This window comes from Hipposideros armiger, unplaced genomic scaffold (genome assembly GCF_001890085.2).
Source record: "Hipposideros armiger isolate ML-2016 unplaced genomic scaffold, ASM189008v1 scaffold_592, whole genome shotgun sequence".
In the NCBI taxonomy this organism is placed as follows: Eukaryota; Metazoa; Chordata; class Mammalia; order Chiroptera; family Hipposideridae; genus Hipposideros; species Hipposideros armiger.
In genome coordinates, this window is record NW_017731942.1 from 405,653 (window position 1) to 424,743 (window position 19,091).

Sequence of the window (19,091 nt, forward strand, 5' to 3'; positions counted from 1 at the left end):
AAGCAACGTCCTCCACAACTAGACTGAAGAACAAAAGGACAGCAACTTGTCTGTTCCCCTTCCCTCAATTCCCCAATAAAAATCTTAAAAAAAAAAAAAATTATATCCACAGTAAAAAGTAAAATGCCACACCCTTTCACCCAGAGGAAACTAAACGGTTTAGTGCTTATCCTTCCAAACTAATTTTTATGCTTATTCATAAATATATACATAAACACATACACTTTTTTCTTTGCAAAAATGGGATTATGCTATAGAAATTTTACAGCTTTAAAAATTTTTGATGGTATATTGTATAGAAAGTTCCTTTTTAAAGGTCTAGATAGTACTTAAGATTGTACCGTAATACTATTTTACCTATTGACAGACGTACAGATTGCTTCCAGTTTTTTATTTCATAGACTCAAGTGCAAATATTTCCATAGGATAGCTTCACAGAAGTTTTTAGCATAATGGAAATATACATTTGTTTCTTTTTTAAGGTGTAATAACTAAGAAGGAGATGGCTTTCTTAATTTCACAATAAATTAAACCAGTTTTTTGTATTTGGGTTTTGTGTAGGTACTTTTTACTTGTGGGTTTTGGTTTTTTTTACACCTTGAAAATACTTGTTTTGATAAAATCAAGTATCATCTGATACTCATGAACATTTTATTGAATTGGGGATAATTAGATCCTATCAGTTAACAATGTGTCAGAGTTCTGAACATCTCATATCTCTAACTTCTCAGCTGATACAGGCATTTAAAGTTTATGTATTTTAGAATATATGTAGATATATAGGAACAACAGTAAGTACTTAAAAGATAAATAAGCCTTTGCTGTAGTATGGAAAGTAGACAAATGTGAAATTAATTGCAGGACTGAAAGAATGGAGAAGACCACTGAAAGCTTCTGAGTACTTTTTTAAAAAATGTTATTGGGGTGACAATGGGTAGTAAAATTACATAGGTTTCAAGTGTACAATTCTGTAATACATCATGTAAATATCACATTATGTGACCACCACCCAGAGTCAGTTCTTCTTCCGTCAACATATATTTGACCCCCTTTATCCTCTTCTACCACCCCCTCCTCCCTCCCTCTCTGGTAACCACTAAACCAGGGGTCAGCAAACCGGCTCATGAGCCACAGGCTCTGAAGTAAAATTGAAAATGAAAATAAAACCATCGTAGTTTAATTTATAAATTTTTTAGAGGATATTCACATATTGGTGATTATGTAAAAATATATTTATGGCTCTCGAATAATTTTTAAATTGTGAGGGACAGGATTGGGTCTTCCAAGGGTCCACAAACTTGAGCCGGAATTTACCCAAAGAGCCACATGTGGCTCACCAGACCCCTGCACTAAACTGTTGTGTCTATGAGTTTTTATTTCTTTGTTTGTCTTGTTAGTTTGTTGCTTTCAGTTGTGTATCCCACATAGGAGTGAAGAAGTCATATGGTTCTCTTTTTCTGTCTAACTTATTTTGCTTAGCATGATAATCTCAAGATCCATCCATGTTGTCACAAATGCCAGTATTTCATCTTTTCTTATGGCAGAATAGTATTTCATTGTGTATATATATACCACATTTTCTTTATCTAATCATCTATCGAAGGACACTTTGGTTTCCATGTCTTGGCCACTGTAAATGAAGCTGTAATGAACATCAGAGCACATACATCTTTACGGATAAATGTTTTCAGATTTTTTGGGTAGATACCCAGGAGAGGGATTTCTGGGTCATATGGTAATTCTATTCTTATTTTTTGAGGAACCTCCACACTGTTTTGCATAGCAGCTGTACCAGTCTGCATTCCCACCAACAGTGTATGAGGGTTCTTTTTCCTCCACAGCCTCTCCAACACTTGTTATTACTTGTCTTGTTGATGATAGCCATTCTAAAGGTGTGAGGTGATATCTCATTATAGTTTTATATGCATTTCCCTATTAGCTCGTGAAGTTGAGCATTTTTTCATTATCGGTCATTTGTATGTCTTCTTTGGAGAAGTGTCTGTTCATGTCATCTGCTAATTTTTTAATTGGATTGTTTTTTTCTTGTTGAGTTGTACAAGTTCTTTACATGTTTGATATTTTTATTTATTGATTAATTTTTTTTTTAAGATTTTATTGGGGAATTGGGGGAAGGGGAACAGACAAGTTACTGTCCTTTTGTTCTTCAGTCCAGTTGTGGAGGACATCGCTTCACTGGCCCATGTTGGTATTATCATTGCGCTCTTCCCAGGTGAGGCAGATTGGTCGCCAGCCACTGGACACAGCTCACAGCAGCTATGGGCAGCTCATGCTGGCTGCCAGCAGCCCACTGCAGCTTCACTGCAGCCTACGCCGTCGCTGGCGACTCACGGCAGCCCAGCTCCAGGTCAAGCTATTGTTCGTCTTAGCTGTAGAGGGCACAGTATCACTGGCCCTTCATGTGGGATCCGAACCAGGGCCCTGCTGCTCAGAGCTGGAGTCCTAAGCCAACTCCTAACCAACGTTGGCGCCACTCGGCCGGCCCTATGTGTTTTAGATATTAGCTGCTTATCAGAGGTGTTTGCAAGTATCTGCTCCTGTTCTGTTGGTTCCCTCTTTGTTTTGTCAATGGTTTCTTTTGCTGTGCAGAAAATTTTTCGTTTGATATAGTCCCATTCATTTATTTTAGCTTTTACTTCCCTTGCCTTTGAGGTCAAATTAATAAAATCCTCTTTGAACCCAAGGTCAATAAGTTTAGTACCTTTGCTTTCTTCTATGAAGTTTATGGCTTCAGCTCTTTGATGCTTCTGAGTACTTTCAGTGGTAGTTTTCACAAGCATATTTGCCCACAAAATTCATCCTTTATCTATGTGATATCATTAATAATGACTTTATTGAAGAAACTAAAAAGTAAGCCATTTTTTCTAAAAAGGGTTATATAATCCCAGTCACTCTCTTCCTCAACTAAAGAAATCCCCTAAACCATTTTGTACTAGAGAGCAAAATGTGCATTTTAAGAAGACCATCAGAAATTGCCACCGTTGTCATAAAATACTAATGTTGCAATAAAGGATCCTCAAGGTAATTCCTAGATGAGGTACTGGCCAAGGAACTGTTTTCCTTCCTGTAGGAACAAGAATTAGTAAATTGTGGCTATTGCCCTTAAAATATTTCACAGAGGGAGAACAATGTGTAGATCCCCTGATCTAGTTTTTGTTGTTGTTTTCCAAATAAATTATGTATAGTGTGTGTGTGTGTGTGATTTCACCTAAAATAAGTTTCTTGTGGTTAGCCATGGGAAGCTGTCTTGGATCCCTCTTCTCCATAGTTATAAAAAAGTGTTTGAACTGCTTCTCTCCCCATTTATTGATTCCAAATCCTGCAGATTCCTCCCCAAGACTCTGTAGTAGGTCTCAGGCACCCTTCCCCTAGGTCCTCCAAGTCACAATTTGGCTTCAGGACATCAGGATACTAAGTCACCTGTCCCTATTTCTCACTGAGTCCAAGGCCCAAGCACCATTTATACATCACCCTGATGTCCTGAGTTCCGTCCCATTATCTCACAGATACATTTCTTTAGTGCAGAAAAGAAGGCATCTCTAACTTTGGGCGATTTTCGAGAAGCCTTAAAAACATTGACACTATAACAAACATGGAGGTAATTGTTAGTAGTAACTTATTTAGCCTCATAATTTCCAGTTTCTAAGGCTGTATTAATGCTGCAGTTTCAGTAGCTGAGACTGACCTGCTGTTTAGCTGCTGCTGCCCTTATCCCCCTTATGTTGCTTGCTCTTACTTCAGAGACTTGGGGTCATACCTCCTGAAACTTAATATGTTCTGCACTCATTGCTCTGGGGCCTTAGCTTCTTCACCTGTACACCGCTTCAGAGGGTTGGGTTGGAATCAACTCAGCTTCCTCTCGTTCAAACTGTGCTGCCCTCAGGTAGAAAATAGCTTTTGGGTGCCTGTTATATTCAGTAGCAGTGAGAACCTTTCAAATAAAAATAGTTTTCTCCTGATACCACCCTCCCTGTGCACACACACACACACACACACACACTTGTGAAAGGAGAGGAAAGCTCTTGTGACCTGGCCCAGGAAATGGAAGGCATTACTCTGATGTTAGTGATGTCCCCAGGAGGAAACATACCCGTACTACATGTAAATGCCAAATAGGATTTTTCTCACTGTTGCTTCCTCGTCATCAGTGTGGGATTATAAATTCTGGGGGAACTCACTGATAAGGGAAAGGCAGATAAAATCCAGGTCTAATACTTGATGATAAGTATTAGGCACATATGCTCCTATGGGAATGTGAGGGAGATTTTTCCAAGGAGATGATAACATCTGCTTCTGGGTATTTATCTGAAGAAAGCAAAAACACTAATTTGAAAAGATGTGCACCCCTATGTTCATTGCAGTGTTATTTACAATAGCCAAGATATGGAAGCCACCTGGATATCCATCAATAGATGATTGGATGAAGATCTGGTGTGTGTGTATACACACACACACATACAATGAATATTACACAGCAGTAAAAGAATTAAATCTTGCTGTTTGTTGGACCTTGAGGATATTATGCTAAATGAAATGTCAGACAAAGACAAATATCATATGATTTCACTTATATCTGGAATCTAATAAATGAACAAACAAAACAAACAAAAAAACAGATTCATAGAAACAGACCAAAGGTATGGTTGCCAGAAGCGAGGGGGGAACATAGTCAATAATATCGTGATAAGTTTGCACAGGGACATGATTACTAGAATTAGTAGGTGATCACATTATAAGGTATAAAAATGTCAAATCACTGTATTGTACACCTGAAACTAATATAACTAATATAGTTAACTTTACAAAAACTTAAATTTTACAAAAGTCAAAAATATTGAGAATACAATACTGGTATGGAAATAAAAAGATTATGAGCTTATGCAAGCGAGAGAAATAATTGTTGGTTGTGCTCCATTTTGAAATCAGTAACTGGCCTTATTAGGATAATGATGTGTCATTATTCAATAGCATGTCTAGGTCAGGTTCTTTGATGTCAGAAACTGTCTAGCCCAGGGGTCAGCAAACTGCAGCTTGCGAGCCACATGCGGCTCTTTGGGTACGTTCCGGCTCAAAACTTTGCTGACCCCTGGAAGAGCCGATCCTGTCCCTCACAACAATTTAAAAATTATTCAGGAGCCATAAATATATTTTTACGTAATCACCATTATGTGAATAATATCCTTTAAAAATTTTATAAATGAAACTATGATAGTTTTATTTTCATTTTCAGTTTTATTTCAGAGCCACATGTATGTGCCCAAAGAGCCGCATGTGGCTCTTGAGCCGCAGTTTGCTGACCCTTGGCGGCTCTTCCATCTCAAAAAGTTTGCTGACCCCTAGTCTAGCCCAAATGAGCTTAATTTTAGTGTCTCCTGAGTTCCATTGTGCCTTATGGTACACAAGCCTGGTTAAAGATAAAGTCGTGAGATAGGAAGCCTCTGATTTCTACAGGGACAGAGACTGGTGTTAGTCTCGAAGGCAAAAGTCAACATTTGGAAGCTGACTTTTGAAGGACTATTTTCAACTGACATTTATGCTTCTCACAAATAGAGTTTGAAACAGCTGAGACCCTTCTAAATTCAGAAGTTCATATGCTACTGGAGCATCGAAAGCAACAAAACGAGAGTGCTGAGGATGAACAGGAACTTTCGGAGGTCTTCATGAAAACTTTAAACTACACAGCCCGTTTCAGTCGCTTCAAAAACAGAGAGACCATCGCCAGTGTCCGCAGGTGAGCACTAAAAGAAAGTTTTATGAATCCAAACTGTTGGCCATCTACAGGTAGAATGCTGTTTCCTCCCCCCTGCATCATCTGTAGGATTCATGGATGTAAAATAATTTCATTGTCAAAAATATAAAAATTGGGCCGGCCGAGTGGCACATTGGTTAAGAGTTGGCTTGGGATGCCAGCTCTGAGCAGCAGGGTCCCGGTTCGGATCCCACATAGAGAGCCAGTGACACTGTGCCCTCTATAGCTAAGATGGTGAGCAACAGCTCAACCTGGACCTGGGCTGCCGTGAGTTGCCGGTGACGGAATAGGCTGCCGTGGGGCTGTTTGGCAGCTGTCATGAGCCACCATGAGCAGCCGTCCAAAGCCCAGCGAGCAACTTCCTCACCCGGGAAGAGTGCAATAATCATACCAACATGGGTCAGTGAAGTGACGTCCTCCACAACTAGACTGAAGAACAAAAGGACAGCAACTTGTCTTTCCCCTTTCCCGATTCCCCAATAAAAAAAACCTAAAAAAAATTTTTTTTAATTGCTAAAAAGGCCAAATTCCTCTTTGGCCACCTTCTCCCATACCCCAAATCCCAGTTATCTTCCTGCACAGTAATTACTGTTGGCAATTTGTTGTTCTCCTTTTTGATCGTTTCCTATGCATTCACTTATTTGTATATATGGCTGTAAAAAAGACATTACATTGTTTTTGTGGGGTGGTTTTCTTTTTAAAAATAAAATGGGCTTATTTATTTACTATTCACTATTAAATATCTTAGAGCTCTTTATACATTAATAGATATCAATGAGGAGCCTTCTCTCTAGATCTTTGCTTTACCTTTCAAAATCAAAAAGGGGCCAGCTTTGAGCATTTTTTCCTAAGACACTGCTTCTCAAATTGGGTTGGATGTTCCCTGGGAAGCAGTGATGCACTGGGGCATACAGGATGCCACAGGGGACCACACATCTTCCTGAGTATCAGTTCTACTTGATGGTAGGTGATTTAACCCTCCTTCAGGCGCAGATGATCTTACAGATCCATTGCATACAAATTTTCAAATATCTAACAGTTAACAAGTATCGTGACTCATCGCTTCCATATCTTCCCCCTCTACTGTAACCTATCGCCAGTCGAGTTTGTGACTTAGTACAGTAAAGTCATATTTCATAGCAGCATCGTTGTGTGCAATGAATCTGTGAGATCAGTTGCACCTGATGGAGGATTAAGACTTTACTACATTAAAGCAAACAGATACCAGCGTATTGTAGAATAAAACAAAAAACATGTGAGTTCTTGAATTAAACGGTCAGACGAAATCTTGCAGTTGCAGAAAGTCACTTGAGCCTGTGCCCCCAGGTCACCTAGGGGTGCTTGTTAGCCCTACTCTGGTGAAAATGTTTGAGAAGTACTGTCCTAAGGAAGAGCAGACGGACAACAGATGTATATACATAGATATTCTTCAGAGAGCTGTTTATAAGAGCCAAAGATAAAAAAAGCAACCTAAACATTCAACAGTAATTAAATACATAGTGGTAGATCCATTTGATGGGCTGCTAAGCATCATTAAAACCTGTGATAGAAAATGAAATTGAAAGATACTCATATGTTAGGTGTGCAGAAAACGAAGATGGTAAACTGTGCATGAAGTATAGTCCGCTTTGACAAGTGTGGATGTTTGCATGGAGAAAAGAGTAGAAGGAACTGTGCGGAGCTTCCATGCGAGACCACAAACTGTTGGGCCTAAACAGTGACTTGAGTAAATGAAGGTGCACTTACAATTCATGAATGAAATGTCTTTATATTATAAAAATGTCAGTTTGCCCCAAATTAATGTATACAGTTAGTGCCATTCTAAATCCTCAAGGGAATGGGCAGGGGAGTTGAATAAAATGATCTTCAATTTGTAAGGATTGTCGGAAAATTTTTTTGAAAAGAAAAATGAAGGGGAACTTGTCCTACAAGATGTTAAAATACATTAAAAATGACAGCAATTAAAATAAAAATAGTGACACTTTGTCATGACAATAGATATCATTGGAACAGAATAGAAAATTCAGGAACAGATTCAAATATAAATTTATTGTATTTTACATGAGTCCAACAGACAGTAAAGATGGCAGTGTAAGTTAGTGGGGAAATACTTTAAAAAAGTTTGAACTCTATACATTATACCAAAATAAATTTCTAAGAAATTCAGGATTTAAATGTAAGCTAAGATGCATAAAAGTGCTGTGTAATAGCACGAGTGAATGTATATATTGTCTGGGCCATGTTTATTAGTACTTTAAATGTGGAGAGACTTGATTAGTTGAATGTAAGCTTTGTGAAGGCAGGGACTTGGTCATATTCATCACTGTCAGTCTCATTGTGGGTACTAAGTAATTATTGGGTTGTCAGAAAAGTCATGAGGTATTTTTTCTATGTTTTTCATTGCAAAAATGCATCATGACTTTTCTGACAACCCAGTAGTTGAAAAAGTAAATTTGCATAAATATTTTTAATTGCCCTATATCAAGTAAAATGCCGTATGTAAAATGTAAGTATGAAAAGCTGGGAAAGCTAAATAACACCCAGTTTATGGCTCAATTTATATCAGAACTTCAAATGGCTGTGTAATTCACATGAAATAATGTTCATCTTCAAGGAAATCAAATAAATGGTAAAATAACTAAGTAGATTTTAAAAGATTAAAAAGAATGGGAACCATAGTGTAATAAGTAGGGGGAGTGGGCACTGTCATGTATTGCTGGTGGAAGTATATATCGATAAAGCCATTTTAGGGCTGTGTCTCAGAAGCCTTCCAAACAGTCTCTCCTTTGAATAATTCTACTTCCAGGAATTTATTTTTAAAATACACAGTAATTGGGCCGACCGAGTGGTGCATTGCTTAGGAGTTGGCTTGGGACGTCAGCTCTGAGCAGCAGGGCCCCGGTTCGGATTCCACATGAGGGCCAGTGATACTGCCCTCTACAGCTAAGATAGTGAACAACAGCTCGACCTGGAGCTGGGCTGCCGTGAGTCACCAGCGATGGCGTAGGCTGCAGTGGGGCTGACTGGCAGCAGGCGTGCGCTTTTGCGAGCTGTCATGAGCCACTGTGAGCGGCTGTCCAATGGCCAGCGAGTGACTGCTTCACCCGGGAAGAGCGCAATGATAAATACCAACATGGGCCAGTGAAGTGACATCTTCCACGGCTAGACTGAAGAACAAAAGGACAGCAACTTGTCTGTTTCCCTTCCCCGATTCCCCAATGCTGTTCCCCTCCCCCAATTCCCTAATAAAATCTTAAGGAATAAAGAACCACAGTAATTGATCAAGTGCACAGAGAAGTGTGCATTTAGACAGTGATGTTCAAAAAGCATTATTTAAAGTGGTGAATAATTCAAAATAACAAATGTTCGACAATAGGAAGTCTGATGTATAACTTATGGCACAAACTTTCAGTGGAATGGGCTGCTGTGTGTACTAACTTGGAAAACAGCTACCATATTGTGGAGTGAATAAAGGCTAGTTAGAGAATAACATCTGTTATGGTTCCCTTTGTTTTAAAAATGTTACAGAAAGGAAGAGAAGGGGATCTCCTTGAAAATGTTAATACTGGTTATTTCTGGTTAGGATTTCAGGTTATTTTCACCTTATTGATACTTTTTTGGTATTATTTGTAAATGAGGATGTATTCATTTTACAACAGATCCCTCCACATACATGTTACATTATGAACCTCTTCCCATATAACTAAGCTTACTGTATTTTCTTTACAAAATGAAAATACTCGTACTTTTTAACAAAGAGTTAACAAAAAAGAATAGGTGAGTTTATATTCTAAAGCATAGAAAAAATATTTGGAATGGTATACTAAGATGGTAATGTTGATTTTGTTTAGGTGTCACTATGGGTAGCTTTCATTTTTTGTCTTTCTGTATTTTCTAAATTTTGTACATTAATATGCTTGTAATGGAGTGATAAGCACAGCAAGTGTTGTTTCTGAACAGATAATTAAGGTCCTCTCTGAAAACACGTTTATCATGAATGAGCTCTATTTTAAGAGATAGAGGAATGAAAATCCAAGATACGATTTGTATTGACAGTGTTCTTTTATACAGTCTGAACTAGAAGTACATTTAAAATAAGATGCAGGTTATACATGTATTTGTACCAAGTAAGATATGCCTATATTTATTTATTTTGATAAATTTAAAAGAATTTCCTCCAAGTCAATTACCTAATAGATTAGGGACATCTAACATCATGTGTATGACATAAAATTACTAACAAGGGAAGCAAGGAAGAGTTGTAGGAAGAGTAGAGAACAATAAAATAAATTCCTAGGGGAAAACTGTGTAGTCCTTGAGGCATGGGTTTCCTAAAAGTCGCAGTAGCAGGAGTTTTCTGCCTGAACTGCCCTCCTACATAGGAGTTTCATTGTGCGCCTGGTGTTGTGGTAACTTCCTGTTCTCCAGTGAGTTTGGAAGAGGGATTTGTTAGCACCCTGACCATAAGGGAAAGATTACAGGTGCTTTACTTTTTATCTTCCTTGCTGCATTTGATCCCCTTTTTCCTATTCATAATTTTTTGATGTTTTATTTTGATTTTCTTCCCCATGCTCAGCTTGTTGCTTCAGAAGAAGCTTCATAAGTTTGAGTTGGCCTGTTTGGCCAACCTTTGTCCAGAGACTGCTGAGGAGTCCAAGGCTCTGATCCCAAGGTTAGTACCGGGTAGAAGTTCTACGTGTATTAGATATATTCTTACAAGTAAAATTACTGTGTCTAGAAGATGTGTGCAGTTAAAATCTGGGTGGATACCAACATGGAAGAAGAGTGCCTTTTTTTTAAGTGTGAGAACGAAGGTTTTATAGCATACCAGCTGATAGCAAAAGTGTGGAACAGCTGAAACTCTAACACACTGATGGTAGGGTGCAGATTAGGAGAGCAATTTGGCTACATCTGGTAAAATTAAAGATACATATACCCCACAACCCAAAACTCCATTCCTGGATACATGCTGAGAACTACTTAGAGTTTCGAAGAAAACACATGTTCCAATATTCACTGCCACATTGTTAGTGATAGCAGAAACTGACAGCAGTCTGTCAGTCAACAGGAGACTGGATAAATGAATCATTATATGATCATACAGTGTTGATTATATAGCAGTGAAGAAACTAATGAATTAGGTCAACATGGAATAATGTCAACAAATGCCAAAATGAATTGTGAGTGGAAAAATTGCTGAAAGATATATACAGTATGATGCCATATCTTATAAAGTTTAAAGACATTGCTACATATTGCTTATAGATACACAAGAGTAAGTATAAAAATACGTATAGGAATTATAAATACCAAATTTAAATAGTGGTTAGTTGTGGAGAAGGAGGAGAAGGTACTGGATGGGAAGTATACACAGGCATCAGTTTGTTCCTGTTGTGTTTACTAAAGAAATCTGAGTCAAGTAGGTATAACTGTTAACTTATTTTCTGTACCTTTTAGATGTTTAAAATACTTCATAACGTTTTAAAAGGAAAGGCAGGAAAGAAATACAGTTGAAAGATAGCAGTGTCTGTTTAGGATTAACTGGGGAGGTGAGCACATGCTGCTCAGATATTAGCGTGCATAAAGGAGCTGTGTGGGGAACGTGTCATTCGCTAAGGCCCTTGTTTCCTTTGGTTTCTTCGTGTAGTCTGGAGGGACGGTTTGAAGATGAGGAGTTACAGCAGATTCTTGATGATATCCAGACCAAGCGCAGCTTTCAATATTAATCTCCAGGCATCACTCTACTGCCGAGGGAACCACATCCCCAGCACAGAGCCACTGTCGCCCAGGATCGGGGCTGACTTGCACAGAAATTCTGCCATCACAGAAGACACTTGGGCTTCTTAAGCCACACTGCTGACTACCTCATACTATGGTTTTGGGCCCCTGTTATTTTTTATTCCTAATATTTCATGTTTTAATGTCAATGTGTTTATAGTTTTTGAAACTATACTAGAACATATAAAACTGGTATGGGGAACCAATTTTATTTAAATGGAAGACTTAAACCAGACCCGTATCATTGTTTGAAATTCTTCCCACCCTCCCACTCACTCACCCCACCCCGCACCTCAGAGTTGAGCCGTCGTTCTCAGTCTAGTTGTGGAAGACTCAGCTCAGTGGCCCGTGTTGGTACCATGAGCATTGCACTCTACCCGGCTGATCCAATCGGTCGCTGGCCATCTGCCAGCCATTAACGGCAGCCCAGCTCCAGGTCAAGCTGTTGTTCACAATCTTAGCTGTAGAGGGCGCAGCTTACTGGCCCATGTGGGAATTAAACCGGAAACCTTGTTCAGAGCTCACGCTCTAACCAACTGAGCTATCTGGCAACCCCTGAAATGCTTTAAAAAGGGGTGATAGTGTTAATAACAGAGGGCCTCGGCATCTTGTGCTTAACCCAGGAGACAGAAGTAACTCACCATGGAGTGCAGTCACAGCTGAGGGTAACTGCTAAGTATTGGGGGGGGGGCTCATGGGCTTTGGTAGACAGGGTCTTTGCCTGTTTTCTTGGACTGTCACAGAATGTAGATTTGGAGTAAGTGTTCCTAAAATACTTATTCTGTCACTCCCTAGTTAAGATTTTTTCCTTTGTATGCCAGATGTCAAGGTGTGAACACATCGAAGTCTCCCTATATGTGGCGTCCTGTCCCAACCTCTGCCTTGCTGCTTGGCAGCAGGTGTTCTGTGGTGGAGGTGATTTGGAAGGAGGGGACCTGCCCCTTCCTGAGTCACTGCAGTGAAGTCACTCAAGCTGAGGCGAGTTCGGGAAACATATTAACCACTGAACTTTTTAGCTTTGTGTTTTCTGAAGGGAAGTATGCCTGTTTTGTTTACAATTTGGGAATTTTTCTTTGGAGCTCTTGTTGGCTGCAAATGAATTCATGATCCACAGAATGTGTTGAGGGAAGAACAAAGTTGACTTTAAAAATCAAGATAGGGGGCCGGCTGAGTGGCTCAGTTGGTTAAGAGCTCGCTCAGGAGTTTGAGCTCTGAGCAACAGCGGTTCGAGTTCCAGCCTGAGCTGAGCAGCCGCTGAGCTGCCAACAGGTGGCGGGATGGCTCAGCTAAAAAAAAAAAAAAAATAGTTTTATGTCAGCTGCTGGCTAAGGCAAAAATATTGTTTTTACAAATTCTGTCAATTTCTGAAATGACATGGTTTCTAAGTCACTAGTCTTATTAATCAGTATTTAAAAGAAATGACAATTATTTCCTTCAAAAAGTTGAAGGAAATAATCTTTCCCCCCGGATAACTTCACTTCTTTGAGACTCATCCGTGTTCTCAGTTGTGAAATGTGGATAATGATAGTATCTATTCTATAGATATTTTGAGAAGGTTGAATGAGAAAATTATTAACAGCCTACTGGTGTCTGACATACATTATGTCCCAATAAATGTTAGCTGTTATTATGCTTAGTAGATGAGCAAGTATACATAGGTGATAATCAGCTTGCTTCACAGAAATTAGTGTAAGAACTTGGTAGCATATTGACTGGTACTGGTATGAGATTATGAAAACAAACCAAATCGCTTCCTCCTTAAGTCTGCGAATTATCTTTTAAGAGAGGCATTTACAGGTGCAGTTGGCACCAAGCAGCAGATAGAAAGAACAGACCTGGAAGATCGACCTCAGTTACAGTCCAGGAGTTCGTGAGCTGTATGAGAATATGAAAGTGTGTAAAGTGCCTCAGTATGGCTAGGCACTAACAAGTGGTAGTTAAGATGATTAGGAACAGGTTTTACAAAAATAACAACTCCTGGGGAATTACTTGTAAAAATAATCTCATGCTATGTTCTAGACAGCCTAGAGAATGCATTCTGCTGGACATTGTTCTCTACAGCCTTGGACAGCAGCTCCCTGTTTAGTCATCAGGAGACCCTGCAAATCCTTTAATAATCTCTGAAATATTTGTTAGGCTTACTGTGCTATGTTTGCAACAGCAGAATTGGGGGACACATTGAAACTAAATAAAAAGAGACCATTTTGTCAAAACCCTCACTTCATCAGAAAACTAAATTAACCAGAAAACCCTTTTTTTTTTTTTTTTTACAAAACAACAAATCCACTTTATTTACTTTTCAATAAGTTTAAATCCTTGAGGGGTACAGATTACACGGATTCTGTGTCCAATCGCCTTAGCAGGAAGGGTGCTTTGGAGCTTGGCAAGAACCATGCCAGGTTACTCTGGCTTTGCCTGGTTTGCCACCAGGGGTCACTATGTTGTAAGCACACCTCTTGCCTAGGTAGAATTCAGTTTCATCTCGAGCATAAACACCTTCAGTTTTAAGAAGAGCTGTTTCCGGAGACCCTTGCTTATAGCCAGCAAAAATGGCCTGGGACCACAGCCTTCCAGACATTTGTCATTTTAGAAGTTTTGCCCAGCAGGCCTCCACAGGCCCGAAGATGGCAGGAAAAGGAAGGCCTAGAGATCCTTTCCTGAAAGTTCTAGTCATGGTCTTATTGAAATTTAATGAACTTGAGGCTTGAAAAATAGCATTACTGGATGGGGCCTGAGCACGAGCCATTTTTAAAAAACATTGTTTTAAGCTTATTTATAAAACCATCGAAACCTGTATAAAGACTTGAATGTAAATAAGGCAGCATTATTCCTAATAGCCACAAACAATCCAAATGGCCCACAAACTGGTGAGTAAAGAAACAAAATGTGATGGGCCGGCCCAGTGGCGCATTGGTTGGGAGCTGGCTTGGGACACCGGCTCTGAGCGGCGGAGCCTGGGTTCGGATCCCACGTGAGGGTTGGTGACACTGACCTCTGAAGCTGGGATGGTGTGTGGCAGCTCGACCTGGAGCTGGGCTGCTGTGAGTCGCCAGCGATGGCGTAGGCTGCAGAAGCTACCGTGTGGCTGGCGGCCAGCATGGGCGGCCAGCAGCCGCTGTGAGCTGCCAAGAACCGCTGTGAGCGGCTGTCCAGGGGCTGGCAGGCGATCTGCCTCACCCGGGAAGAGCGCAATGATGGTGCCAACATGGGCCAGTGGGGTGGCGTCCTCCGCAGCTGGACTGAAGAACAAGGGGAACAGCAACTTCTCTGTTCCCCTTCCCCCATTCCCCAGCGCAGTTCCCCTCCCCCAATTCCCCAATAAAATCTTTTAAAAAAAAGTGATATTCATACAGTAGAATACTATTTACTAGTAATAAACTAAAAAGGAACGAACTAAAACAAAATGCTGAAGCCCACAGGATATGCCAGTGGTGTGACATTTTTTTCAACTTTTATTATGGAAAAATTTAAACATGCAGAAAAATTGAAAGCCTAGCATACTGATCACCTGTATGTTCATCACCTACCTTTAATAGATAACACTTGTAATATTTGCTTTATCTGTTTTTCTAGGAAGCATTTGAGTGCAGACAGCATGGCACTTCATTGAAATACTTACACATGCATTTTAAAACACTTCCTTCTGCAGACACTATTGGACTTAGGAATGTTGGGAAGAATTTCCTGATACTTAATATTTAGTTCATATTCAAATTGCTCCTGGGGAGAGTTCTGGGCCAAAGGTCAGCCCTCCTGTTGGTATAATTTAGTATTATAGAAAAGTTACCACTAAGGACCTAAATTGACACTTGTGAAAAGCATTGAAGAAATGAACGTGGTTACTGCCTTCAGGTTGCTGTAAGGAACTCTGACTGGACAGAAATACCTGTATGGGACCCCAAGATGAAAAACGGACCTCTATAAATTGCAGGACCAAAGTAGAGCTTGGTCAGCAGTGGGTCTGCATGTGGCTTTCCAGCTCGTCACTGTCAGTGGCAGGTGGGTAAATGGTGACAGCACAGTGAAGGCAGGCCTGCTACTACTACCAGACGTGGAGTAACATTCAGACTTGTCATGTGTGCCTCGTTTCCCTTTGCATGGCACCTAGCAAGTACTTACTAGTAAATGTTGAGTTAAAACAGCCTCCATGTTCAGAAGGGTCAGTGTGGAGCTGCAGGGAGAGCAAGAATGTACCTGAAATAATAAAATTGAAGGAGAGGGCTCAATGAGATAGGGTTGAGGTCTGGGGTGGGGGTGGTGGGGGGACAGCCCAGGAAGAACCTGGGGATTCTGAAAGACAAGACAAGCTGTCCAACAGCATTTCATGTAGGGAGAAATACTCTCCATCCAGTATGGCAGCTGCTCTCTGCATGTAGCTACTGAGTGCTTGAGGCTGGTATGACTGGAACTGAATTTTAATCTTTATTCATTTTAATTACATATTTTAAATAGTCACATATACCTAGTGGCTACTGTATTGGACAGCACAGCTCTTAGCTACCAAGAGTAATGTCCTGCAGGCCATTGAAATCGAAGAGGACGTCAGCAAGATTAACAATGTTCACAGAGCAGCAGTAATAACGCTAATAAATGTAAGCTTTATCACTTTTCAAGGATTCCAGTATTCCTATTTTGTAATTCTAGTGAATGTGGTCCAGGCACAGGATTTTTCCAGATTCATAGGCTGATATCCTTTCAAACCTTTATATATCCTGAGCACATCAGCACCAGCCTGTGGCCATGCATGACCCCAACACACCTGTTCATGGGGATCCTAACAGTTCTCCAGGTTCATACCTGAAAAACATTTCTAAACTTAGTGATGGAAGAAGTAAAAAAGATGGAATGACATGATTACACAAAAATTAAGAACTGTAAAATCACTAAAAGTGATAAAAGTTATAGTGGAGAACACAGGCAAAGGGTGAAGATGCTTATAAAGAACGTTTATAAATAAAATATTAAGACCCCCCATTTCTAAAAAGTCAAAGGACATAGATATAAATTACATCCAATTACCAGATTAATGGGTAAATGAACTTAGTTTTCAGAGATTTAAAATGAGGTGGTAATTTTTCCTATAAAAATGGAGAATATTCTATGAGTGTATTGCCGTTTAATGAGGGATTTCTTTGTGTCAGGTGCTGTTCTATACACACAATACAGAAATAGGATGCGACCTCTCAGTGTAGCCTCACTGGGACAAATAAAAGAAAATGTGCTTCCTGTTCATGCTTTTCTGTGTTAACCGTTTTCTTTCTCCAGTGTTCAGTGGAGTGGAGCAAGTATTTCCTTGCCTTTGTCTCCCTTGTACTATTTTGGAAGTGATACCTTCTGTTTATTTTTAGAAGTTACCCTTAAAATGTAACACTCAGTTGTCTTAATAAAGTCCTTCCTCTCCTGAGTACTCCAATGACCATAGCGTGCTTTAATTCTAATGAGATGCCACCTCCAACCCGCCCCCCATGCCGCTGTTGTCTGGGACTGTAGTTTTACCTTGTTTTTAATGACCCCCAACACACACACACATGCACACATACTTGTTTTACAGTCAGTACACAGATTTACCACGTTTTTACCAACTTATTTGCTCAGTGTTGCTCTCTGCATCCCTTCTTCCTCCTGGGTTCAGTTTTCTTTTTCATAAAGATTCTCCTTTGGTAGTTTTTTGAATTAGAGTGTGAGGATAAAGGTTCTCAGTCTTTCTTTAGCCAAATGTGTCTTTCACCCTCATTTTGAATAGTAGTTGTAGAATTCTATAGTCTACATAGACATTCACTTTCCAGAGTACTTTGAAGATAATTGGGTTGTCAGAAAAGTCATGACGCATTTTTGCAATGAAAAATATACAAAAAAATACCTCATTATTTCCGACAACCCAATATTATATTATTCTATTGCCTTATTACCTCTATTATTGATAAGCAATCTGACAGTCAGTGTTGTTCCTTTGTAAGTAATCTGTTGTTTCTAATTGCTTTTATGATTTTCTTTGTTTTTGTGTTTTACAATTTCACCACAAGGTGGCTGGGGATGGATTCATTTTTTTTCTCTTTAGGAATTATTGTGCTGCTTCTGTATGTGGATTCATGTCTTATAATTTGGGACAGTTCTTAGTCATCATCACTTTACTGCAGTTTCTTTTTCATTCCTCTTCTTTCCTTCTTGACTTTTGTTAGATTTGATTTATTCTCTCTATAGGTCATCCTCATATTTTTCATCTCTTTATCTCTTGATGCTATATTTAATTTTATTATTTTTTAGATTTTTATTGGGGAATTGGAGGGAACAGCGTTGGGGAATCAGGGAAGGGGAACAGACAAGTTGCTGTCCTTTTATTCTTTAGTTGTGGAGGACGTTGTATTCACACAATACCGTATTGGTATTGTGATCATTGCGCTCTTCCCGGCTGAGGCAGATCTGTCACCGGCCATTGGACGACTGCTCACGGTGGCTCATGGCAGCTCACGCCGGCTGCCGGCTGCTCACACTGGCTACCGGCCACTCACGGTAGCTCACGGCAGCCCACTGCAGACCCACTGCAGCCTACACCGTCACCGCCGACTCATGGCAGCCCAATTCCAGATTGAGCTGTTGTTCACCATCTTAGCTGTAGAGGGCGCAGTGTCACTGGCCCATGTGGGATCCGAACCAGGGCCCTGCTGCTCAGAGCTGGCATCCCAAGCCAGCTCTTAACCAACGAGCCTCTTGGCCGGCCCTTGATGCTATATTTTAAACAAGTTCTTCAAATTTATTCAATCACTAATTCTTCAGCTATGCCTAATCTGCCTTTAATGTACCCAGAGTTTTTTTTTATTGAAGTATAATGTACATATCATAAAGTTCACTCATTTAAGGTATACAAATAAATGATCTTTAGTATATTTATAGAGTTATGCAACCATCACAACAATCTAAATTTAGAACCTTTCATCACTCCAAAAGGAAACCTTGTATTTATTAACCGTCACTTCCCATTCCTCCTCCCCCATTTCCACTCTCCCCAGCCCTAATCCACTGATTTTTTTTCTTCCAGTAACTAGTTTTCTACTTCATGAGTATCAATTTTGTGTTTTCTAAATCAGCCTATTCTTTTTTTATGGTATCTTCATCATGGTTTCAATTGTTTCTTTTATAATTTTTTTTTTAAGATTTTATTGGGGAAGGGGAACAGCCAAGTTGTTGTCCTTCAATGTTAGTTGTGGAGGGCGCAGCAAGCTCAGCTTCAAGTCCAGTCGCCATTTGGCTGCCCATCGGTAGCTCAGGGCAGCTCAGCTCAAGGTGCCATGTTCAATCTTAGTTGCGGGTGGGCATAGCCCACCATCCCATGTGGGAGTTGAACCAGCAACCTTGTTGTTAGGAGCATGTGCTCTCACCAGCTGAGCCATGCTGCCACCTGTTGGCAGCTCAGTGGCAGCTAAGCTCAGCCCATGTGGGAATCGAACCGGTGACCCTGTTGCTCAGAGCTCGTGCTCTTAACCAACTGAGCCACTTGGCTGGCCCCGCTTCTTTTATAATTTTAATTATATTTTTTATGTTCCTTTTC

At 40.0% G+C, this 19,091-nt stretch overlaps 1 protein-coding gene and 1 pseudogene across 1 annotated transcript in view; one reads left to right on the forward strand and one right to left on the reverse strand.

The window, feature by feature from the left end:
• POLR2D (RNA polymerase II subunit D) overlaps positions 1-11,780 on the forward strand; it is a 13,653-nt gene extending 1,873 nt beyond the window's left edge. The window contains exons 2-4 of the mRNA XM_019624560.1: positions 5,569-5,749; positions 10,344-10,439; positions 11,415-11,780. Coding sequence (XP_019480105.1) covers positions 5,569-5,749; positions 10,344-10,439; positions 11,415-11,493 — 356 coding nt within the window. The 3' untranslated portion in view covers positions 11,494-11,780. The remainder of the gene's footprint in view (positions 1-5,568; positions 5,750-10,343; positions 10,440-11,414) is intronic.
• Positions 11,781-13,797: 2,017 nt separating this feature from the next.
• LOC109371820 (60S ribosomal protein L35a pseudogene) lies at positions 13,798-14,719 on the reverse strand (annotated as a pseudogene).
• Positions 14,720-19,091: the final 4,372 nt, after the last annotated feature.